At 53.1% G+C, this 25,821-nt stretch overlaps 1 protein-coding gene across 1 annotated transcript in view; it reads right to left on the bottom strand.

Moving 5' to 3' along the window:
- Positions 1-24,829, bottom strand: part of LOC119110344 (transcription factor Dp-1) — a 35,042-nt gene extending 10,213 nt beyond the window's left edge. Inside the window, exons 1-5 of the mRNA XM_037234123.1 lie at positions 24,602-24,829; positions 23,939-24,038; positions 23,333-23,521; positions 17,866-17,991; positions 4,061-4,170 (exon numbers count right to left, since the gene is read on the bottom strand). Of these exons, the coding sequence (XP_037090018.1) occupies positions 4,061-4,170; positions 17,866-17,991; positions 23,333-23,521; positions 23,939-24,038; positions 24,602-24,750 (674 nt within the window). The 5' untranslated portion in view covers positions 24,751-24,829. The remainder of the gene's footprint in view (positions 1-4,060; positions 4,171-17,865; positions 17,992-23,332; positions 23,522-23,938; positions 24,039-24,601) is intronic.
- Between the last annotated feature and the right edge of the window lie 992 nt (positions 24,830-25,821).

Consider the following 25,821-nt stretch of genomic DNA (forward strand, 5'->3'; position numbering starts at 1 on the left):
AGACCAAAGGACTTCAAGAGCGCAACAAACTGCGCAGCGGTCGTTTGATCAGTGGAGCTTGGGCGTGCGGTGATCTTAGCTTTTTCGGCGTATGATGTTCGACGACGGCTCTCGTCCTTAGTGTTCTAGCCCAGTGAAAATAGATATTGCGAAAGGACGTGCGGTCCCAAGTCGCGTGCGGAGGCTGGTCTTTGTTATAGTTCATGCAATAGGCTCTCTCCGAATCGCACGATTTCGTCGTATGCTGGGAAGAAGCGCATTTTCCACAAGCAGACTTGTTGCGGCAGTACTGTTTGATATGGCCAAATCGCTGGCAGTGGAAGCATCCCATGGGGTTCGGGATGAAAAGGTGCACCTCTCTCTCTCTCTCTCTCTCTCTCTCTCTCTCTCTCTCCTCTCTCTCTCTCTCCCTCTCCCCCTCTCCTCTCTCCCTCTCCCTCTCCCTCTCCCTCTCCCTCTCTCTCCCTCTCCTTCCCTCTCCCTCTCCCTCTCCTCTCCTCTCCCTCTCCCTCTCCCTCTCCCTCTCCCTCTCCCTCTCCCTCTCCCTCTCCCTCTCCCTCTCCTCCCTCTCCCTCTCCCTCTCCCTCTCCTCTCCCCTCCCTCTCCCTCTCCCTCTCCCTCTCCTCTCTCTCCCTCTCCCTCTCCCTCCCCTCTCCCTCTCCCTCTCTCTCTCTCTCTCTCTCTCTCTCTCTCTCTCTCCTCTCTCTCTCTCTCTCCTCTCTCTCTCTCCTCTCTCTCTCTCTCTCTCTCTCCCTCTCCTTTTCCGTTTCCCTCTCTATCCCATCTCTCTTTCTCTCTGTATCTCTCAAAAAGTTTGGAAGTAAATTTTCTTTCTGTGTAAACACACAAAGCCAAAGCCAAAAGCCAAAGTCGTATAAACATTGTTGTCGTATACATAAACATAAACAAAGTCGCATAAACATAAACATTGTCATATGTTGTCATGTCATTGTCATTGTCATGTGTCATATACACATGTCATATACGCATGTCAATGGATACGCACATGTCATGTGCGTATCCAACGTGTGCTTGAGAAGGCAGATCCGGGCGATTGGAGGTGAGGATAATGTTATTTGTCGGCAGCTGTTCACCCCCTTTTCTAATGGAGATCCTACGTGCAGCAGTGACGTCGAACACAGACAACTCGTCAGCGATCTCTTCTTCACTGACGTCACGCAAGTCGAAGCAGTTAATTATTCCCCTGGAGGCATTTTTTTGTGAGGTGTGGTATTACTCGGATACGCACAGAAACGTTTCGTTTAACATCCTTGTCCCGAACGCAGTACGTAAATTCAGCTGCAGCCCTCGCACGATCAGCCTTTGTCACGTTGACGAACTCTACCTCTAACCCTCCATCGCGCTATTTGTCGCGCCGAACGCCAAATCGATAACACCCGCTTCTTCCGCTGAAACGACGAGAGACGAGACCCTCGCCTCATCACTTTGGAAGACCAAAATTAGGGGAGGTGGTGAAGATTCTCCGCTGCCTTCTATCATCAACGTGGTCCTTCCCCCTTTAGGGGGTCGGGTGATTTTTCAGTTATAGGATGCCATGCAAGTTTCAGTGAAGTTTCGGCACCGGGGCCCCCCATCCAACACGGAGCCCAACTGGGGGACGCTCCAACACTCCCTTGAGAGGTGGTCGCCGTCAGGGCTGCCCTGGTGCTATACGGGCGAACGACACCTCCCATACGGCCACGTGTAACCGGGGAGACCACCCCCCCCCCCCCTCCTCCCCGTCCTGACCGAGGTTCAGCGCCGCCGCCCCTTGACCCCTTAAGCCGCTGCGCACGGCCAGGCGTCCCCGCACGGAGCACCCAGCCGCAGCGCGAACGGCAAGCCGCTAGACCCGTGTGGGGCCCTCACGGGCACACGGGCCTCCGGATATCCTGGCCAAAGTGGTGTGTTGGGACGCGCCGCGACTGACCCGCACGACGCGCCCCTCAGCCACCAGGATCCGATCAACCCGGGGACGCGGGCGAGGGGGTACGGCGACCCCGATAAAACGGGGATTAGGAGTGATGAGTGGCCAGATGTGGGAAAGCGGGTAATGGGAAGGGAGCGGGCGGGACAAGGAGCAGAAGTTCACGTACCGGCAGGGTCGCTACGCCCTGAGAGGAACAGCTTGCGCTGTCCACCCGTTACCGGAGCTGGGACGCGCGAGGGCGCTAGTCTCCTACAGCGGCCGAACCCGGCGTCCCTGCGGGGCATGCCTCAACGCTGCTAAGTTGCCAGAGTTTGGTGACCCACATCTTCACAGCGTTGCCACGGGCACGTGCAAATGACCGCGGCTGACCGTGATCCACCCATCTGTCTCGTGAGCCCCAGCCCCATGATCGCCTCTCCGAGCCGGCACGCTTCGCACGAATGTGACAACCTCCTGACTTATGCTTGATATTGTGATGTTCGTCTTTGGGCATGCCAAATGACGCCTATCAGCGCGAAACTGCTTTACATTTCAACAAGCACACTCCCTTTCTCAGCGCAAATGCGTTGTTCAAGAAATAGCTTCCGCCTCCTCCGTCAGTCGGCCCGAGGCGCGGTGCTCCGGCTCATACGAGGCTCCATTGCAGCACGGGGGACCGACAGACAATAAGTCCTGGCACGTTAAATGTGATTGCCTCGAGCGAAAAACAGGCCGAGAGCGTTGCGAGCCTTCAAGGATTACTTTACGTGCAGGAAAACAGTAGCGCCGGGTGCTGCATCCAGCCGGCCGACGGTAGACGGGCCATTCCTCAGGAGGCCTGTCGCCCGGCAGCGGTGCAGGCGGCTTGTTCTCAGGGGGTAGAGGGGACGGGGGACGGCGGCTCCGCGCGGGCTGCTCCGCGCGCCGCCTGCGCTGGCGTGGTGGCCAGATGCGGTGCCGCGATCCGGCGTCCGCCCGGCGGGGCCTAGCGGACCTGCTCGGTTGGCCGAAATCACGCCGGCGACGGAACGCTCCTCTCCCCACGACTCCAACCAGATACGCTGGAGCGCTCCAGAGGGCACCTGGCGAGACAGGTGACCAACCCGAGGCACCCGTACCGAAACCCAACCGCCGGCCCGAGGCGCCCACACCGCAGCCCAACCGCCGGCCCGAGGCGCCCGCACCGCAGCCCAACCGCCAGCCCGAGGCGCCCACATCGCAGCCCAACCGCCGGCCCGAGGCGCCCGCACCGCAGCCCAACCGCCGGCCCGAGGCGCCCACACCGCAGCCCAACCGCCGGCCCGAGGCGCCCGCACCGCAGCCCAACCGCCGGCCCGAGGCGCCCACATCGCAGCCCAACCGCCGGCTCGATGCGCCCACATCGCAGCCCAACCACCGGCCCGAGGCGACGCGAAAGTTCTGCAAAATGGAGCCAGCCGCTAATCCGGCGGCGATCCGGGCGACAAGTTTGGGCCGGGCTGGTATCGGCGGCGCGGTCACCCTGGCTCACGTCCGCCGGCGCCGGGAACGGCCGCGGCTCGGGCCGGATCAACGCCGCTGTCCGTACCCGGGCTGACGCAACGTCGGCCGAGCCGCGCGCCTTCTGCGCCCCCCCCCCCCTGCCCCCACCCGCCCCCTGCGTGTCTCCCTGGCCGCCTGGTGGATCGAGCCCGGCAAGAGCGCGGCCCAGCCACGGTGACGGAGGCCGCGCCAACCGCGCACAGGGCCGACCAGTCACATATGGGGGGCGTCACTGCCGACGATACTGACAGGCGACAGTCCAGATAGCGCGTGTTGGTACTCAAAGAGCATCGGTCCTGGGCAAACTTGCTATATGTCGGAAATGTCCGCACATCGTACAGCTTATTTTTGAAGGATGTAATATATATATATATATATATATATATATATACACATTCTTCTGAAAGATGAGACCACACGCGAGGTCATAAAGCACTTTGAAGTTACAAAGTTATATGATCGTTCAATCCCTTTTTCACCACACCTTGTATGCAGATGTCATAGGTGATGCGAAATTAGAATTAATGCTTTTCATGCACAACCGTTTTGCCAAAAGGCGCTCGCTTTAATAAGCAATAATGCTCTGGTAACAAAGAGCACACGCACATGTCAATGCCATCAGGAGCTTACTTGTCATTGGAAATGCTGCAGTCTATCACAGTCTTCTTGCTTGTGTTGACGATTATGAAGGGCAGTTGGACGGTGGAGTTGGGCGGCGGCGGTCCGTGGTCCTCCTCCGCCTGTAACAAGCCGATGGCGGACAAACTCAGCCTGCGGTCCGCGACAGGTCATGACAAGCTCAGCCTGCGGTCCGCGGCAGGTCATGACAAGCTCAGCCTGCGGTCCGCGGCAGGTCATGACAAACTCAGCCTGCGGTCCGCGACAGGTCATGACAAACTCAGCCTGCGGTCCGCGACAGGTCATGACAAACTCAGCCTGCGGTCAGCGACAGGTCATGACAAGCTCAGCCTGCGGTCCGCGACAGGTCATGACAAACTCAAACTACGGTCCGCCGCAGGTCATGACAAACTCAAACTACGGTCCGCCGCAGGTGATGACAAACTCAACCTGCGGTTCGCGACAGGTCATGACAAGCTCAGCCTGCAGTCCCCGGCAGGTCATGACAAACTCAACCTACGGTTCGCGGTAGGTCACGACAAGCTCAGCCTGCCGTCCGCGACAGGTCATGATAAGCTCAGCCTGCGGTCCGTGGCAGGTCATGACAAGCTCAGCCTGCGATCCGCGGCAGGTCATGGCGGCAGGAAAGCGGCGAACGCGGAATGCAAGCGATCGCGGAAACAAACACGCAACTGTCTTTTTGGCTCGAGAACAACGAAGTGAACAAAACACGTTTTTGCTGGTCTTGGCAGCGGCTCCGTTCCATAACAACAGTCCGATATCTGTCGCTGAAAGGACCAGAGGTCATCGCATTTTAGACGAAACATGGCTCCAAATCACGGCCCCAAATCCAGATATGTATGACATCATCGCAACACCTAAACGAGCTCAAGGACAGAAAACGCACCCCAAAACGGTTAAGTGCTTTCGTTGTGTCTGCAAATCATGCTTCCATACAACGCGCAACGTTTCACTGTTGTGTAATCGATGAGCGCTGAATGGTGTGCCACGCTAATGGCGAGTCCTAGATGGGCATGTCGTTCCCAGATAAATTAGTTCTCAAGACAGATGCATTAGCAACGCAGCGCAGGGATGCGAGGGGTTGATAAATTACATGCAGCGCCGCGTTTCAGGGCCCAGTGATAATGAGGTGAGTCAGCTCCAAACACGGCGCGGCACGGCGCGGCCATCGTCTCATACGCACACCGAAGCGGCTGACAATACAGTGACGCGCTGCCAGCGCGGCGGCGGCGGCGCGGCGCCATTCGGAGTGGGAGAAGCGCGTAACCGAGTAATCCCATCCCCGCTGTTGACAGCACACACAGACCTGCGCCGGCGCGGCTGTCCTGCGCTTCGAGGCCGCGCTTTCCAGTGAAGCCACCGCTCGCCGATCGGAGAAGAGCCCTCGGCTGCGGCGCCATCCGCGCCCCGGCGGGAACGCAATGAGTCGTCTGGCCGCCGGCCGCAAAAAAACGCCCGGCGCCCGGCGCCCCGGCCCACCAGTAACGGGAGACAGGCGCCACAAACAGGCGGACGGCGCCGCCGGCCGGGCACGGCGTCACGCCCCGGCCATGGATCCGACCGGGCGGCGGGAGACGCCGACAGCGTGGGGAGACGGGAGACAACGGCGGCGTGGACCGGACTGGGGAGACGGGAGCCAGCGGGGGGTGGGCCGAACCGGGGCGACGGGAGCCAGCGGGGAGTGGACCGAACCGGGGCGACGGGAACCAGTGGGGAGTGGGCCGAACCGGGGCGACGGGAGCCAGCGGGGAGTGGACCGAACCGGGGCGACGGGAGAACACGGCGGCGCGGGTCGGGGCGCCGACGGGAGCCAGTGGGGAGTGGGCCGAACCGGGGCGACGGGAGCCAGCGGGGAGTGGACCGAACCGGGGCAACGGGAGAACACGGCGGCGCGGGTCGGGGCGCCGACGGGAGCCAGTGGGGAGTGGGCCGAACCAGGGCGACGGGAGCCAGCGGGGAGTGGACCGAACCGGGGCGACGGGAGAACACGGCGGCGTGGGTCGAGGCGCCGACGGGAGCCAGTGGGGAGTGGGCCGAACCAGGGCGACGGGAGCCAGCGGGGAGTGGACTGAACCGGGGCGACGGGAAGTTTGGACGAGAGCAGATTTTTGTGTAAGCGAGATACTGACTTACTTCATCCCGTGTATTGCTATCATGAATAGGGCACGGACATGTCTGCTCATGACGATACGTTTTTGGCTAAAGCTCTGGTAGTAGCTTTAATCGCAGAACTATTGGAGATCTTTCATACATCCAGGAGTGCACATGGCAAAACGCTGACTGTTGAGCTTGTATCTGCCGGGGGCACGCCGTGCGCCAAACGTGAGCTACAAGGCTTTCCGAATATAATCAAGTAGCAACTCTAGCGCCTACGACAGCGAAATTATCATCCGTTAATCCGCTTTAGCAGCAGATTTTAGAGCGACGAATACGGCACGTGCCCAGTTATTCCTTTGATCTTAGCTAATGAGTCTTCTTCTTAACGCAGAAACCAATTTACTGACCCAGCAATTTGTCTAAAACATTGATTACGCAGCAGGTGTACACCACACTGCGCATGCCGGTGGCCTCGGTACGGGAAACACCACCCATTACGCCTCAGCACCTGCCTGTCAAGCAATGTCTGTTGTCCCGGCTCATAGGCGGAGCCTGTGCTCCATCACACAGGCGGTGCCTGTGCCCCATCGCACAGGCGGTGCCTGTGTTCAATCACAAGGAATTTCCGTACACATGCATGACAGACATCCACCACACCGCATTCAGTAGATCCGACGAACTACATTACGAGGACTTCCCAATGCATAGGTGTAAGCAGATGTACATTTGGCCACAATGCCAGGCACCACCGTCAATAGCAGAACCTGTCGGATTATCTGGTGCACGACGAGGGCTTCTTTTTCTGGGAAAAAAGTCTGCGTGTTCTAAAATGCCGTTTGCGCATCGTGCTTTTCAAAGAGTTCCTCCGTTCGCATGACTAACGAGCAGCGGATATCAGGCCTCTGAGATAAAGACTCGAGACATTGAGAAGGGGGCCGTGAGTCGAGATGCCGCACTGCCGAGCTATACAACGCTGCCCTGTCCGGCACAGCCGATATCGACTGCCTCCCGCCAGCGAAGCGGTGGGGGTCCCTCCGCTCCCCAAGCAGCGATGTTTCTGAGAACACTGAACGCGATAAAAAGTGGTGGCGCTCGATTTGAGATGGCTGATGATACGTTAATTGTGAATGCTTGGAAAATAACTCTGCTATTTGGCCGCGTCAGCTGCTGAGCTGTGACGCCATGTTGGACAGGACCGATGACAATGAATGGTACCTCTGGCACCGACTCAGTACCTAATGATCGGCTGCGCGCAGACTGGGCCCTTTTCATGGGTTGGTGACCTACAGGTCCATCCAGCGAGGTCACGGTCCATGCCCTTAACTGACCTAAAACCGCTCGTAAGTCTAAATCTGCTCTGAACTACGGAACCTGCCTGCAAACAACACCGACCCGATGCGGAACACAACTCGGTGTCCGCTTGGTTAGGAGTGCTGTTTGGTGATCCAGCACGCCGACTTCTCGACTTTGCGTCCCAAACAATAATCACGTAAGTTGTTCAGTGCATTAGCGAGAAACATTATTCACACAGATAAGACAGCAGCAACAACCTATTCCTCGGAGAGAAACCAGGGGAATGGAGATATAGTTGGGTTGATAATTCGGCAACATGTCTTTATCGAAACAATAGCAGACGTAAATTCAAAATTGCCTGCTGATGATCAAGGCCCTATAACAACAGGTTGGACGGCATGATAATACCAGAACATGCCAGATTTCAAATTGGTACCGGCACAGTGATCTTATGCTGCTTTTTATTTATCATTTTTGCAACAGTGCCATTTGAATACAAATTGGTAAACACATAACATTTGGCTAAGGATTATAATCTGTTGTCAGAAATATGTAGATAGCATCCTCAATAGTCTAAAACTTTGACTAAATCCGGCAACGTTACAATTATGGTGTTCCGGCGACATAACAAAACTGCACTGGTTCTGCTGGCAGCATGCAGGGCAGCACAGGCATTTTCCGCCGTTCATTGCTGGGCAATCCCGGTGAACATTCTCGTAAGAGCAACTACAATGACACTTTCCTGACGTTTATGCAATCATCTTCTCTAAATTGTGTCCTGAAGTAGCCTAAAAATTAACGAAACCTTTAATTGTTCACGCCAATAATAAAATTTCGGACACAAAAAGGTGGAACATATGATGAGATTTTAGCCTCAAGCCATGCACTGGTTGTCTTCAGGTTGTCTCCTACCTTGTTTTGATATTTAAAATACAACCACTGGCATGCAATCAATCATGTTTCCTACTTTTTATGACAATCATAACAATGTCAACATTTTGTTGTAAGTGCTGCACCAGCGGTAAGTGGTCAGGGATGCCAAATGAGTTGGGGCCCTCAATTCATATTCAACTCAACTCACTCCACTCAGTCCCAGCGAACTGAGCAGTGGGAAATGATGTAACCCACCCCTCAAAAGACGCCAACGAACAGGCCTGTTTCTCCCAAGATTTGGCTCACTTTGTTCTCAAAGTCAGGCTGCAGGCGAAATATTTTGGGGAACTGGAGCCCCTGACTGAAAAGGAAACTGCACCCCTGCCAATTGCCAGTCAGTGTTGGGCATTTCTTTTTAGTTACTGACGTCAATTGTGATCCAGCACAGACATGACAAAGGTGCTCTTATGTTTCTAGTACTGGTACAATTACAGAAATATGTCTATGGCATGCCATTTGGGACAGAGGCAAAGGTTCGCACAGGTTGTTCTTCACACAGGCAATCCCTTATGCTGTTGGAAAATGACTAGCTGCAACTATGAGTGCTGTACAATACATGGATAAATTACCCTGTCCCTAAATCCTGTTAGGTTCTGTGGACCCGGTTGTCATTGCCTGCATACTAGACCGGTAATTTCCTTCTCAATGTTATGCCTTGAAAGATGACATCCTGCCTTGCACACTCAAATTTCAAGTATGTCTCGGCTTTCCTGCAGAATATAAGAAATCACATAAAATACTTCAGTTCGACACTTGAAGTTTTGCCTTTAGATGTGCAACTAACCATGTTTGACACATCAAACCAACTTTGTAAGGCCTCACAGTGCCAGGATCATCTACATCACAAGTGGCCTACAAGTTTGCAACATATTCACGCCGAACTTGTCATTATTTCTTGACTTTTGAAGGCCAGGGGCACGGGAGGGGAGGGGGGGGGGGGAGAAGATTACAGCTCGGCGCTGGTCTTCAACCACTCTGAAAATGTTATGTTGTCCCTATGTACATTGACTGGACATAAATCATCAAAACTTCATTGGATAATCCATGTTGTCGCTGCCCGTAACATAAGCCTGTAGCATGACAATTTCTTCCTAGAATGACTTGCAGAAGCCCGGCTGTCGTTTTTTACCAGCATTTAAGTCTGCACGGGTGCAACCTCAACACTACGCAATTGGGACCATAACTGCACCGGCCCAAACTTGCAAACGACTTAAGGCTAGGTACGGCTACGACGGTGCACAGAAGGAGCGGTCCAAAAATGGCATATGCACTCTTAACTTTTGAGGGAAAGTTTCACCTCCGAGCTACTGCATGTGCTCAAAAGTGATTCATGCATTGCTATCGCCGACATCATGCGAAATCAGGTTGCATCTGCGTGTCCCGTCGTTCCGCTCGGCAAAACTCCTAGTGCCTCTCTTAACACGCGTTCGGGTGGCGTGGCGAGGGGGGTCAAATTGACACCTCAAAGGCTTTTCTGGAATGATTTCCGAACGACGCAGCGTAGCCACGCCAAATTTTGCAAAGCTGTACACAGTTGAATGGCGGATCGCTTGGCATAAAAATTATATGTACCTGGTAAGGTCGCTGACCTACGGCAGGTCTAAATCAGGCCATGGTTTCAGCGAAGACAATTTCTAGGAAATCGCTCAATCTGATCCAACAATGGAGTGTTAGACGAAGCCATACATCTATGAGATACTTTCTTAGGCATCACAAAACTTGAACGAACAAATTGCATTGACGCAACGTCAGTTATGAAGGCCAGACCACGGTTAAAATCAACCTATTTTATTAATCTAGGTCTTGCTGCTTGGGGTAGTTTCTGACGCTCATTTCGAATTTATTGATAACAGGAGCCGCATTACACACCTTTCACCGACTTCCGAGGTCAGAAAAGGTCACTGACCTATAATAACCCGGGTCAACATTTGGTTTTCCGGAGTATACGGCCTAGCGTAACCTACGTCGCTTATCCAGATGCAAAACTCAAAGCGGTCTTGTAGAATTTTGGTCACCATGACCCTCAAAAGGTCAGACGAGCTCAGTGACCTTAGATGAACGTGTGACCTTTCGCTCGGAACATGTACCTGGGTCCCAGGTTCCACTTGCCCTTTGGAGATCAATCTGGAATTTGCCCGTTTGACCTCATTTGACCCAAGGTCATGACCTAAGAACCTCAAAATATGATTTAAATGAGATCACGTACAGATCAATACACCCTATGAATTTTATGTATCTAGCTCACTTAGTTCTTGAGCTATCAGGGGGGTCAAATTGACCCCCGAGCGAAGGGTATCCAACCGGCCACCCGGGCGCATGTTAACATTGAATGTAGCCGTTGCCGCCTTCTCGGTGGTTGCACGCTCTAATATTTCCCTTTCACTGAGCTGACCGCTCGTTTATACGTATCACCGGTTTGAAGTAATCCGCATCTGGATTAAAACCCGCACCGCGCAGCTAGACACGTTCTGTGACAGTACGGGTGATAATCACATCTTACGTTCATAAAAGCCGCCCTTATTGGATGTAAAACATGGTATGGGGATACGGGCTGGTGTTAAAATATTTGACCAACCACAGCTGTTTGAACCCCGGTTATGGCTAGGAGACATACTGGCAAACGTCTTGAGACTTATTTTATGGGAGAGAACGCATTAGAAGTATTCGAAAACGGTTATTAAAAAACACGCATTGCAATGCCCTTTAAACAACTAAATGCCCTGGGGCAATTCCATGGTGACGTCACCATGGGATTGCCAGGTCTAGTCCCAACTAAGTTCCGGCCTCCCTGCTGATAATTCTACTCAATATTTCAGTTTTTACAGCAAGCCACAGTGTTTTACCGGACACCGACATTCAGGGGATTGAACAAAGAGCGACTGCCAGCCATGCAACGATACAGTGCCTATTTAAGAATTAGAAAACGCGAACATACGTGTAAATGGAAACGAATTCAAGCAAATAGGCACCACGCATCACGCTTGATTCGGACATGCAAGCGACTTGAAGTAAACAGGTATCACACATCGCATATCAATTATACATGCAAGCGATTTCAATTCAACAGGCATCGCACATCACACGTTAGGCATCACTTAAACACGAAATGATTCTAAGCTAGCACACATTACACATAAAGGCACATATCACGTTCGTATAATCGGTCATGATGAGCCCTGTAAGGTAAGATTTGGTCGCCGACTTTTTATGAGAACATATTCACTTATTTTCCTGTCTGGGTGGTCCTGTGCTATGTAGATGACTTTCAGCTCTAAAAGGGGCATAGGGTCCATACCTCCCTTGATTTCAGCCTGAGCGTGTTCTGCCAAAAATGGCCACCGAAAGGGGTATTCTCTGTTTTGTTTTTAGCGCCTCGCGGGTGTTCATTATATCTTGAACGAAAAGGGAGCATGGACTCCCCGACACAGACTGTCCCTCCCGTGTTTTTCACACAGTCTGCACTTGATTTCGTAAACCACGTGTTTTGCGTGCAAACCCTTGAAATCCAGAACTGGATAAATGACATCTATTGCCACTCGGGCACTTAGGTTTCGAGATGAAATATTTCACCAGATACTTTTTTTGGCTTCTTGCCGTTCTTCCAAGCTATGCGTACGTGCAATTTTGATTGTCTAAAAATGTGTCTGCTTTTCCAAATCAAATGTTCATCTACATAAGGTAGCGTTAAGAATCCGTCTTCCGATAGGACATGTACCCACCTCCTACCATCCAACCCTGCGCTCTAGACTTTTTTACTTATTCCAGCATTCTACCAAAAAGTTATGGAGAATAACCATTGTCCAACAGCAAAGCCCATATTTTGTGTATGCTCTTTCTTTCTTGTTTCATCACTTGATGAGTTGTTTAGAGCCCTATGGAATATGTTATGAATTATGTTATGCTTAGTGGAAGTTGGATGCGCAGATTCGCAGTGCAGAATTATACCAGAGTTGGTAGGCTTGATAAAGAGCTCCGTTTCTAACGTTGTGCGGCTGTTCCTCCTTTCCATCGTCACTAGCGTATCCAAATATCACTAGCTGTTCCTCCTTTCCGGCCCCTATATGCCCCATCGTAAAAACTAGATTTGGATGCTGGTTGTTCATGGATTGTGACTTTTCAAGGGCACGCTGTCCGTGCGTCCGTACTCCAGCATAATCATCAATGTATCTAGCTAAGAAAGTTGGTTTTAATGGGCTGGCGGCCAGGGCCCTCGTTTCAAATTGGTCAAAAATATTATCGCCAGAGGACGAGCGCACGAGTTCCCCATTGCCGTTCCCAATTTTTGTCGGTAGAAGTCATCTCCGAACAAAAGGCATTATTCTGGAGACACTGTTCTAAAGAACTGCAGATATGCCCCTTTGATAAACCAAACGCATCAATTTCATGCAAATGTTCCGCTTCCTTAGCTGAGGTAGACGAGCATTTCCCAAGAGCATTCCTGTGCTTTGTAGATTCAGATTTTCTCAGTAGATCAGATTCATTCCTGTACTTAGCTAAGGTAGACCAACATTCCCTTGAAATTGATGCCTTCGGTCCATCAAAAGAGGATATCTGCGGTATTTTAGAACAGTGTCTCCAGGATAATACTTTCTCGTTCGGAGATGACTTCTACCGACAACCATGGGGAATAGCAATGGGGGAACCCATGCGCTCTTCCTCCGGCGAGAATATTCTTAAACTTTTTGAAACGAAGGCTCTGGCCGCCAGCTCATTAAGACCAACTTTCTTAGCAAGATACATCGGTGATTATGCTGGGTACGGACGCACGGACAGCGTGCCTTGAAGAGTTTTTAGAGTTCATGCGCAACGAACATCCGAATTTAGCTCTTACGATGGAGCACACACGGGGCGGAAAGGGGTCCCATATTTGGATACGCTAGTGACAGTGGACAGGAGAAACAGCCGCACAACGTTAGAAACGGAGCTCTTTATCAAGCCTACCAACTCTGGCATAATTCTGCACCGCGAATCTGCGCATCCAACTTCCACTAAGCACAACATAATTCATAACATATTCCATAGGGCTCTAAACAACTCATTAAGTGATGAAAAGGAAAGAGAGAGCATAAACAAAACATGGGCTTTGCTGTTGGACAATGGATATTCTCCGCGACTTTAAGGTACAATGTTGGAAGCAGTAAAAACAAGTCTAGAGCGCGTGGGGGGATGGGTGGTACGGGGCGGGAACACGTCCTATCGGAAGACGGATTCTTAGCGCTACCTTATATAGATGAACATTTGCTTTGGAAAATCAAACACGTTGTTAAGAAATCAAAACTCGCGCGCGCATAGCATGGAAGAGCGACAAGCTAAAAAATTGTCTGGTGAAATCTTCCATCTCGAAACATAAGTGCCCGAATGGCAATAGATGCCATTTATCCAGTTCTGGGTTTCAAGGGTTTTGCACGCAAAAAAGCGTGGTTTACGAAGTCAAGTGCAGACTGTGTGAAAAACACGGGAGGGACAGTCTATGTCGGGGAGTCCATGCACCCTTTCGTTTAAGATATAATGAACATCTGCGAGACACCAAAAACAAAACAAGGAATACCCCTTTCGGTGGACATTTTTTGGCATACACTCAGGCTCAAATCAATGGAGGTATGAAACCTATGCCCCTTTTAGGGCTCAGTCATCTACAAAGCGCAAGACCACCGAGGCAAGAAAATGAGTGAATCTATTCTTACAAAAATTCGGCGACCAAATCTTACCTTACAGGGCTCATCACGACCGATCAGGCAAATGTGATATGTGCCTTCACGCGTGGTGTGTGCCTTCACGTGTGGTGTATGCTAGCTTAAAATAGTTTGCATGTTTAAGTGATGCCTGCCGCGTGATGTGCGATGCCTGTTCAATTGAAATCGCTTGCATGTATAACTGATCCACAATGTGCGATGCCTGCTTACTTCATCTCGCTTGGATGTTTGAATCAAGCGTGACGCGTGATGCCTACTTCTTTGAATTCGTTCGCATGTACACGCAGGGAGCTAGAATCCCTTTTGAACTCGGCTGGGAGTGAAAAATTTCGTCGCAGAAAGACCGTGAGGGAGTGGATAAATCCATTCACAAAAGAGGGAACTTATGAGCTCGTGACTGACGCTTCAGCAAACAAAGGCATCCTATTTCAAGCTGGCGTGGACGTAATATCAGAAACCTGACACAACTGTTTTGTTTTTTAACATCTTAGGCCATTAAAGTGAAACAGAATACATTAAAGCATAGTAATTTCATGACAATGCAACGCAAATCATTTGAAAAACTTAACACCAATAATTTGATGCTGCACTTTTCACTTTCTTTCCACAGCACTTTCACACAAAACAAAGCAAAGCAATTCAATAACAAAATAACAACAGAAAATTCAACAAGCATAAAGCACTCAAACAAAAAAACCTTGGATTCATACGCAGCCCATCACCAAGTCAAACACAATAGACATACCTCTGGCTTCTGTTAAGATGGGGTCAGGGAAAACAAACATTTTGTCACTATTTCTTACAAAATACCTGTGCTTATCTTCATGAAAGTAGCCTAACTATGCCTAACCTAAACAGGCCTTACTTCATCTCATCCTGTCTAACCTGTTTGTATCACAGCAGCAGTTGTAAGTTACTGATTCTTGCACGATTCATATTGCCACTTGCCATGCACTTAACCAACTTACCTAACTTCGAGTAGCCCATATGTTGAACATCATCTCAACTCACCTATCTGTTGACAGCATCACTTGTAATGAAAACATGATAAACCTAATTTTTGGCTGGTTTCAACTTCCATTTTTGCTCAATTCATTTGTGTATGCTTGTTGACATCGACAAAGTTGACAACACACAAATCAAAACACTTTAAATTACTTCGAACAACTTATTTTGATTGCCATGGTTAACCTATGTCAACGGCAATGTATGCTCCACAAAAGAATCTCTCTTCTCCAAAAGTAACATAACTTTTGGATGACCATGCCGGTATTGCTGCTTCCTTTTCAGCTGCAGCAAAGACATCTATTTAGGCTTGTTTATTCAGTATTTAATCGCAAAGTTTGAGGTGTTGGCTTAACATTTTGGATGGCTCCGCCAGCCATGCCAGCCATGGGATGGTCTGACTTTTTGTTGCATACTTATATTTAACTCATAGCATAATTGTTATGCAGCTTGGAGCATCCCTGTGTTAAAAACATAGTGCATTTGTACAGTACAGTCATCTGCCAGTTAGCAACCATGACAGCTATGGAAAACATCTGGTTAAAGCAGCCACGAGGAACTACTTCAAGAAATTTGGGGCAAATAATCAAAAATATGGAACAATATAAGCCCTTTGCATGCCTTGTGGCATCATAATTTGTCTTATGACAAAACTCGATGGATTAAAACAGAAAATCGCTAACTCTGGTTACCAATCGTGTGTTGAAAGCAGGTAAGGTATGCAATTGCTCGGCTTACCGGAGCCAAGCTTACCTTGGCCGGAGGAGACTTACTGGCTTCTTCCTGCTCCCCCACAACAAAAAGTCAGTGAATTTTGCACGGTCTGCTGGCAGACAGTCATCCCACTCGCCCCAAAAATATAAATATCAGTCATGACCATCAACTTACGAGATTAAAATGCGAAACAAGTAAGAAGTGTGCATGATAAACATCTCCAGTGGCCACAATTTTGCCATCAAACACTTCTGTATTAGCCGCGCTAGGTTTGTCCCAAAGCTCTGTACGGCAGCATTAGGATAACCTTGTCAGGTAGCCTGGTGAGTTAGGCACTCCAAAGGCTTAGATTTATCATTATTAAGCACCGCCATGAACCAAGAAAACGGTTAATCGGGGGTTTAATAGGGCAAAAATGGCGGTAAAAATAAGTTCCGTGCTTCAAATTGTCTCCTATATTCCCTGCGCATTGTTCACTCTTGGGTGCCTATCAAACATGTTTGGGTGGCTGGCGAATTAATCCAATTTAGGTATGAAATACGCACCAGTTTGCAGTTGGGGCATCTTGCAGAGAAATTGGTCAACATTTTAAGCCACAGAGCATACCTCTAAAGGCAATAAAAAAACGCTAAAGTGGTATCATACTAGTATGATACCAAGAAAAACAAAAGGAGTTAAATCAATATAAAGACTGATACTTTTCTGACAAAGTTTTGTCATCAGTTAATTTGACTTGAAATATGTTGACATAAGTGCTCAAATGGTGATATTAATGTTGTAAATTTGATTTAGAAGACATTTCTTGAATTTTTCACTCCTGCATTTCGGGAGTGGTGCAATTTAGTGGTCAGGTTTCCTCGGGAAAAAAGAAATACGTGGAGTAAAATTATCTACCAGGCCTTGCTGGTGCTTGCGTCAGGCTCAGCCCTCGTGGTGTGGTGGGACAAAAAAAAAAATAGGGGATGCGTGAAAATCTTGCATTTGGCACACAGCTGCCGATTATGATGCATTTTGTAAACAAACCAAATTCAATGCGCGCAAGTGGCTGGAGTCGCTGGGGTTCTTGTGCTTGGAGGTACCTGGCGCCCTTGCTCTGTGCATATATAGGCATGATTCAAATGTAGGTGAGGCGGGACATAGCTGTAGGTGTCCAGGGTCTGTAGAGCCTTGTTTATGCCTGGTGGTTTCAAGTAAGATCGGTTTTGGATGACATCTGAAAACCTCAGAAAGGGAAATAGGGGTTTGGCATGTGCGATTAGACGATGTCAGGCAGGAGTGAAAAATTCACATAAAATATGGGGAAAAGGAGTGAAAAATTCCTCCTCATAGGGTGTTGCTTTACACCCAAAGTCTCGAATTCTTGGACACTGTGTACACGTATGTTCGAGCATTCTAATTCCTACATAGGCACTGTATCATAATAATAGCTGGCAATCGCTCTGTTGAATCTCACGGGTGTTGGTGTCCTTTAAGAACTGTGGCTTGCTGTAAAAACCCTGAAAAATCGAGTAGGATCATCGGCAGGGAATTCTGAATTCACTTCTGCTATTGTTTCGATAAAGGCACGTTGCCGAAATATCTCCATCCTCCTGGTTTTTCTCCGAAGAATACGGCTATTACTTCTGTCTTATCCCAAACAATAAAGTAGACTCGACACGAATCGTCACTGATCGATCCCAAGGGACTAGTCGGGACAATTGCTGGATTCTTCAGGCAAACCAGGCTACTCAGCGGCCGTTCTTCCATGGCTCACGCTCGATCTGGAGCGAGTGGTGAGGGGTGCTGCCCCTCGCCAGTGAGCGGCGGTGGCACGAGAGGAAAAGGCTGCCGCCGTCCACCGGCGGCCACGGCGGCTCTCCGGGGTGGCCAGCCCCAGTCTCCCCGGCCCCTCGCCGCTACCGCCTGAGTACAGCGGGACGGCCGTATGCACTGTCGGATCGCCACCAGCCGCGGCGGGCGTCTCCCCCTCCCCCTCCCCCCCCCCCCCCCCAAGCCGACACCTGTCGTCCAGATAAGTCGCCACAGGGTGGGCACGCACGATAAGCGAGGTGGTAGGCCTACCTTGCGGTTCCGTTCCACCAGATTCTTGAAGGCGATCTGCTGCAGGATGAGGTCCTTGAGCTGCTGCGTCTTCATGTTGATTCGGTGCGTCCGCTGCGCCTTCTCCCGCTCCAGTTTTGTACACTCCTACGACGCAAGGGAGACCAGTCTGGCGTCAGGGGCGACACCGGCCGACTCTCGATCAAAACCTCCAAGCCGTCAAAAACGTATTTGGCCAGTGAAATCCGACTACGAATGTTTTTTTTTTTTTACAATTTCAATCAATAAGAGAGACTGAAATGCAAAAGCAATGTGCAAACTTTCGCTACAGCCCAGAAAACCCGCCAGCACAACATGCCGGCTGTCAACGGAGGCTTTGATCTGAGGAGGCTCCACCACTGGCGAGGCAAGCCCGTTTGGCTGAAAGCCTTCACCACTTACGACGGAAATCAAATTGTGTCACTCCATTTTGAGACTGGACCGAAACTTGTCCCGAAGCGCCTGCAACAGTGCGGTCGGAAGAAAGCAAACAGCTCGCACTGGAAGAGCAAACCAGCCAGCTGGCTGGCAGAGGCCACACTACGTGGGCGAGCGGGGCCGCCGGCCAGCTGACGCCACCCGCCCCCAACTTTGCAACGCCCGCAAAATGACGAGGGCTGGAGGCTTCCTGCCCGCGCCAGCAGTGCCATAAAAGTTGCCAATGCCAATACGGCGGGCCTGTGAGTTGGCCATATCATGGAAACACTCCAGCTGACGGCGACAGCACGCTTTCATTCCGCGCAGGTCGGCAGGGTCGCGCCGCGGTTCGTGACGCAGAGCACCGAACGGTCACCAGCACACGGGTGTTTCAATCGACCACGACAGCGTCCACGCGGCCCACCACGCCACGCCCGGATCGCAGCCCGCATGCCGCCGTGGGCAGGCCACGTGTGGGCACGCCGAGGAACATGGCCAGCTGCCGCGGTACCGCTCCGACCGGGCCAACGTCACGCGGTGAGGCCCCGCGGTGATCAATGTTCCGCGCTCGCCGTTAGGTACAGGCAACACTTTACGGAATGTGCGAAACGAGGCGCTGGATGAGACAGACACGGCTACATGTCAACCATCCTCTGGTCTTTCTCGCACCACGTGACACCGGTCGACGGCTGGAGAGGATGGCGGCACGCCATCTCAGCAATAGCTCTGGACAACAGCCCACACGATTATCCATCTTGAAAACGACCTTGTTTCTGACGAGAGCGAGACAGTATCACATGCCACCGCTTTCTCGCGCGCGGGTCGGCGGGCGGCACCGCATCAGAGCGGCGCGGCGTCGGAGACGGCCCTGGGGACGGCTCCGCCGGCCCTCCCCAGCGAGTGCTCGCTGCCGGTCGGCCAACTGACGGCTCTCCCAGGCTGGCCATCTGGGAGGCCAGCGGCGCCCTCAATAATGCAGGTGTGGCGACGGCCAGCGGAAGGGCGCGCGGTCGGGGCTGTGATTCGACTGCACGGCAGCCGGCCGACTGTGATCCGCTTAGAGACAGGACGGTCGACTGTGGTCCGTTCAGAGACCGGCCAGCCGACTGTGGTCCGTTCAGAGACTGGCCAGCCGACTGTGGTCCGCTCAGAGACCGGCCAGCCGACTGTGGTCCGTTCAGAGACCGGCCGGCCGATTGTGGTCCGTTCAGAGACCGGCCGGCCGACTGTGGTCAGCTCAGAGACAGGTCACTCGACTGTGGTCCGCTCAGAGACCGGCCAGCCGACTGTGGTCCGTTCAGAGACCGGCCACCCGACTGTGGTCCGCTCGGAGACCGGCCACCAGACTGTGGTCCGCTCAGAGGCCGGCCGGTCGACTGTGGTCCGTTCAGAGACCGGCCGATCGCCTATGGTCCACTCAGAGACCGGCCGGTCGTCTTTGGTCCGCTCAGAGACCAGATGGTCGACTGTGGTCCGCTCAAAGACCGGCCGGTCAACTGTGGTCCGCTCAGAGACCGGCCGGTCCACCGTGATCCGCCCAGAGACCGGCCGGTCTACTGTGGTCCGCCCAGAGATCAGCGGTCTACTGTGGTTCGCTCAGAGATCGGCCAGCCGGCTGTAGTCCGCTCAGAGACCGGCCGGTCTACTGTGGTCCGCTCAGAGACCGGCAAGCCGCCTGTGGTCCGCTCAGAGACCGGCGGTCTACTGTGCTCCGCTCGGGGACTGGCCGGCCGACTGTGGTCCGCCCAGAGATCCACACACCGGCCTGCACAGTCAGCCGCTTCTTGCGGCCGACTCAGGAAACGACAATCGTAGCAAACGTAGGCGCTAAACTTTCATCAACAAAAAGCGTTTCGAAAGATAAGGGTGAACATCAGCGGTATCAAGGAGTGCAATTCGAAGTTCTGGAGTAGTTTAACGTCTATCTTGTGATTCAAGTTCTAGCCGAAAACCTCGAGCAAAACGAGGCACTTGCGGGGAGAGGACGGCATCTGTCTAACTTGTGCGTGTTGTGGAGCTCTGTCCAAAAAACAGTGACCAGAGAAAGGCGTTGACTTTACGGCAGCCAATTCAAACACGCTTGGGCTCTGCGAGAACGATACCTGGGTACAAAGTAGAACAATACTGGCATAGCCTGGTGGTTGGGGTGCGCTCCGGGCTACCGGACTCGGGCCGGGTCAGGTGACCTCGGCCTGGCTGCGGTCAGGGGTCACGACCGTCGGTCTGAGGCATATCCTCCGACATCAATTTTGTTGTCATTCAACTCAGGTCGAAAAAGTCACTGCATTCCTCGGAACCACTGCACGGCAGATGTAAATGCTATGATCGCTAGCGTGGAGGAGGGGGTCAGTTGAGTCTAAAGCCCCTTAAACGTCGCGGTATGAAAGACACGACACCAGTACGGACACATGACCGGCTGCGCACCCATCTATCCGCTCAGAGCACTCCCTTGTCACCATGGCGTCGCGTGAGCTGTGACCTCAGTGACGACAGGCGAGGCGGGACGCCCGGGGTCGAGAGGTCGGCGAGCCTGACCCGCCGAGCGCCGCCGCGGTGCCGCGTACCTCCCACGCCTATTCGGGTCGTAAAGGACAGCACCGAATTGCCGTTACAAACTAAAGGACGCATACATTGTGTAACCCTGGAGCCAGCCTCACCCCGGGCAGGGCTTCCACGGACAACGCTCCAAGCGGGCATGGCCTGGCCGGTGTCAACTTACAATGCATTCATGTCAGGCCGACGTTTCCTGGAACTGACACAGTGCATTCAATACAGGTCGACACGTCCTGGAACTGACAAACGGCCGGCGTTTCCCGAAGCTAGGCGCCACTATAGTGCCCCTTGTCCGCCAGACAGGCGCGCTGGAACTTTCCCGGACACAGGGATTTAAGGATACATGGTGGTGTTCTACCGCACCTCCAACGAACTGCTATCCCGCTACCTGAATTGAAAAATCCAGAGCACCGCCCATAGTTCCCCGAAGTTCACCAATAAAGCCGCACAATACACCTGTGTGAGGCTGCATTTAGCTGGCCGGTGAAAGCCCTCATCAAATCGGCCTACAGAGAGCTCTCGCTCCTCCAAACAGGTCAGAGGACGCTCACGTACCGCCGAGCACCATAGACGTGCGACGGCCAGCGGAAGTAACGCCCATGCCTTTTGCACGTGTCGAACGCGAGTACAAAAATACGCGTAGAGTTTGCAGACTAAGCCAGCTAAGAGGAACATGTCTCTTTCAATGCTTCGCCCCCACAAAACAATGACATCTTCCTGCTCAATGCAGTCCGTTCTGCTGTCTTGGGATTAGTGCGACACATGACTTAATCAATCCAACCACTGTCCGATTTAAGTGCCGCCACAACCAGACGTCCCCGGCTGGGCCACTTCAGCCCTGCGCCGGGACACGCACCGTCACACCAGCGCGCGCCCCACCTGACCGCGCCCAGTCTTTCTCCAGGGGTCGGCAGCCCGGCGCCGGGACCCACACCGTCACACCAGCGCGCGCCCCATCTTTCTCCAGGGGTCGGCAGCCCGGTGCCAGGACCCACACCGTCACACCAGCGCGCGCCCCACCTTTCTCCAGGGGTCGGCAGCCCGGCGCCGGGACCCGCACCGTCACACCAGCGCGCGCCCCACCTGACCGCGCCCAGTCTTTCTCCAGGGGTCGGAAACGCCCTCGGGGCATGGCTTCAGCACCGTTATAAAGATGTGATTTTTGCTGTTTTAATTTTGTTTTGTCGATTTTGTCGACTTTTAAGTAAAGCTATCTCAGTAAATGCCATATTCAGCGGATCTATTTCGTTCCGACTAGGCAGAGCTTTTTTGTGTGCTTAGTAAGCGTACTTGGGAAGACCGCGGCTATTAGCAGCCATTATGTCGCGTTCACATAGGGGCAAATTATTAGCATCGCTCACGAAAATATTTGTTTGCCTGTTGCTTTTACTATGAACATTATTATAAGGAGTATTAATACACACAGCTTAAACGCACTGCGTTCTGTCGCATCATATTAGCACAATTTCATCATCATTAAACAAAATTAGGCCATCTTCCAACAGATTTCATAATTGTTTGTTTTTTGCGACAGAGTAGCCTAAAAAATTAAAAACATGACTTGAGTGCACTAAGCGCAACTACTTGTTTGCACTACGCGCGCAAACGTGTGCAAAAGTGACGCGACCGGAAATATCTCTCCCCCAGCGGCCGGTCTGGCCAGCGGCGCGGGCGGCAGTCAGCTGGTATCCTTATCTCGCCCTATCGTATCTCGCTTCATCCCGTCGTAGCCCTAGATGATTGGAAGGAGATGGAAGCCCCGTGCCCACTATGATACCGATTTGATTTTATCTGCCACGCGGAGACTTTCAGTGCGGTTTATAGGGTCTCGTGGTGTGGTGCCGTGAAAAGCTGTGAGCCCGTGATCGCGTGCTCATACTAGCTGGCTAAAATGGCAAACCAGAGATAAGTGTGCGCTGGTATACAGCAGATTTACGATGCAATCAAAGAGCTTGGGTGTCATCAAACCTATTCACCCAAGGCTGCCGGAAACACCACAAATTATGGCCTTGGTGCAATTTCAACTTAGACTGTCATAGTGGAGCTGCAGGCTGGTCCGCGGGAACGCCAATGAAGCATATCATGTGCCAACATGATATGCATCACGCAAGACATCCCATGACCGCGTGTTAGGGTCATGGAAACGTTACCATCCCCCTCCGGGCATGGCAATGGCATGTACCAGCAGCAAGGACGAGATGGATATGCAAAACCGAGCAGATCATCTCTGCAGGAGGCCGGTCGGTGAAACCGAACCTGCAGCCCGAGGGCCTGCACCGACGTTCAGTGGATCGCATGTGTAGTAGACTGGACGGTGCAAATGGAGGTCTGATCCTCCGACTGGCCACTGATCTCGCTAATATGAGCTCAACAGGCGAGCCACTGTGCACGGCTTCGACATCAATGTCCTTCCGCCGAGACCATCCGTCCCAGTGACCGCGACCACCGCGCGCCGCGCCAGCCGGCGCCGGTAGCTGACCTGCAGCGAGTTGGTCGGCAGGCCGAGCCACTTGATCTCCTTCTTCTCCTTGCTGATGATGTTCATTGCCATCAGCACGTTGAGAGCGTCGTAGACGCGGCGGCGGATATTTTTCTGGTCGCACTGCTGGTCGGAAGGCGACTCGCAGCGGCCCGGCTCCGTGAACTCGGCCACCAGTTCGTCTGCCACCTGTCGGCCATACGCAGAAGCCACAGTGCCGATGCACGCCGTCCGGCGTACGATGGCCGCAACTCTGAGCCAAAGACCAGTGATCTTTGGTACGATGTGTACCGGGACCTACTCCTCATAGTCTGCAGACAGTTGACCATTTAACGGCATTTAGACATCATCACTTTGTACGACACATGTTTAATATGACGGCTCACCCATTTTCGTATGTGCCTAACTTCGAGCGCGCATACTCGCGTGCGGACGGCTAGCATGGACCCCGATCATGTACTGAATGGTCGCAAATCTCCAAGCAATGCCAGTAGCGAGACCTCCCTGTCGTTTGACCTGCGCAGGTAGCGCACGGCCGCCGACTCTGGCGCCAGACCCATCAGCCCGTGGCATACGCGTCGCTCGGCGGATGCACCGCCTGCTCACCTCGTTGTAGGTGGTGGTGCCTTTGGTGCGCACCTTCTCGCACACTTTCATCGAGAAGTGGCGCAGACCCTTGCTGTTCTTCTCTGTTCGGCGACGCTTCCTAAGGACGCGCAGAGCCGCGGTGTTGACGATGAGAACGGGGGGGGGGGGGGGAGGGGCAGACGAGCGGCCCGGAGATTGGCGCCAACGCCGAGTGGTCCCCGCTATTTAACTTCAGCAGTCACTGAGTCAGCTTAAGCTGAACAACATATCATAAACAATAGTGCAACACATCACATCGATCGCCCAACCCCAACATGGTATTGATCGTCTTCCGACACCCCTGCGCGGTCCAATAATTTCGATGGTGTAATTAATGGACTTTGTGAAAGCCATCATCTGGCACCGCTTTCTGGCACCGGTTGGACAAATACTGGAGCTATGCTCCCGGACAGCACATCTTAGCGAAGGAAGCAGTCGTCGCGACTTTCCAGCGACTTTCAACAAGCCGACCAATGAACTGTTACATTAAAAAAACTCGCAAAGAAGACGCGATGCCGTCAAGTTGGTCCGTTACTGAAACGGACAAGAAAGGGCGCCCACCAGCTCTGTGACCGGAGGCGCGTGACGTCCACAGGCAAACGAGGGGCGGCGCCTCCAGTGCGGCGCCGGTGCGCCACTCACGCGTCTGACCAGGTGTCGTGCTCCCGGTCGCCCTGGCGCTTGCGCGCGCCGCTGTGGTCGAGGATGGGCGAGATGAAGGGGGCGCGCCCAGCCGGCTGGATCAGCAGCGGCGTCGGCCGGCCGGGCGGCGGTGTCGTCGGGTCAGACATCAGTGGGATGGCGTCCAGTGCCGGGCCGGCCGCCTGGGCCGTCTCCAGCGGCGCAGGGGCCGGCCGCACCGGTGCTGGCTCAGCCGTCAGCGCACCCGGCGGGCCGGACGGCAGCACGCGCCGCTTAGGCGTGGTGGGCAGCCGTCGGCCGGCGATCACCGTCCGCCGCTGACGAAGGACAGGGCACGGCACGCCAGGTCAGAGCGCGACAGGGCGGGGCACGCCAGGTCAGAGCGCGACAGGGCAGGGCAGGGCAGGGCAGGACAGGGCAGGGCAGGACAGGACAGGGCAGGGCAGGGCAGGGCAGGGCAGGGCAGGGCAGGGCAGGGCAGGCAGGGCAGGGCAGGGCAGGGCAGGGCAGGGGAGCGCAAGACAAACGAGCCAATCAGCATTCATAGAACGCAGTGACAGCGACCAATCAGCGGTCACAGCCGATCCACATGACGAATGTCGGATTCTGCATGCTGAGCAAGCGGCCTCAGATCAAGAGTTCTACAGTGCATTTCTGGCAAAGACAATTAGGCAACGACCGGCATTCTTAACAGTACCACAGACCGGCACAGGCCGCGAGCGGCGGCGGTTTCCCGGGCGCCGACCACTCACCAGGGGTGAGCCATGGAGCGCGCCGCCTCGCTGAGGTGAGATGGTCACGATCTGAGCCCCTGCGAACAGCCGCCCACTCCGTCAAACCGGCACCGGAGGCCCCGACCGACACCCGACACCTCGAGCAAACCGACCCCAGGCAGACATTTGAGGCGACGTAACAAAGGAACTTGTGACATGCAGTGGAAATCCAAACGGATGGGTGCAAGCATTGGTACAGATGCTATTGTACTTTTTAAGACCGCACTGAGCTGCATTACCGACGAGCCCAACGTCCGAGTTAAATAATTTCGCTATCCAAAACTCCCACTGTCCGCACGACATCTAACCATACATATACAGACACAGCACTAGTAAACACTGCATCAATCGCAGCAATCGCGACCAGAAGTGGCATCGGACAGCTAACGAGTATGGCAGCTGCCGCCGCCGCTCGCAGAAGCGGCGGCATCGGCGGCGCCGCTGCTG

The sequence above is a fragment of the Pollicipes pollicipes genome, unplaced genomic scaffold (assembly GCF_011947565.3).
Source record: "Pollicipes pollicipes isolate AB1234 unplaced genomic scaffold, Ppol_2.1 Scaffold_7231;HRSCAF=8579_pilon_pilon_pilon, whole genome shotgun sequence".
NCBI classification, from domain to species: Eukaryota; Metazoa; Arthropoda; class Thecostraca; order Pollicipedomorpha; family Pollicipedidae; genus Pollicipes; species Pollicipes pollicipes.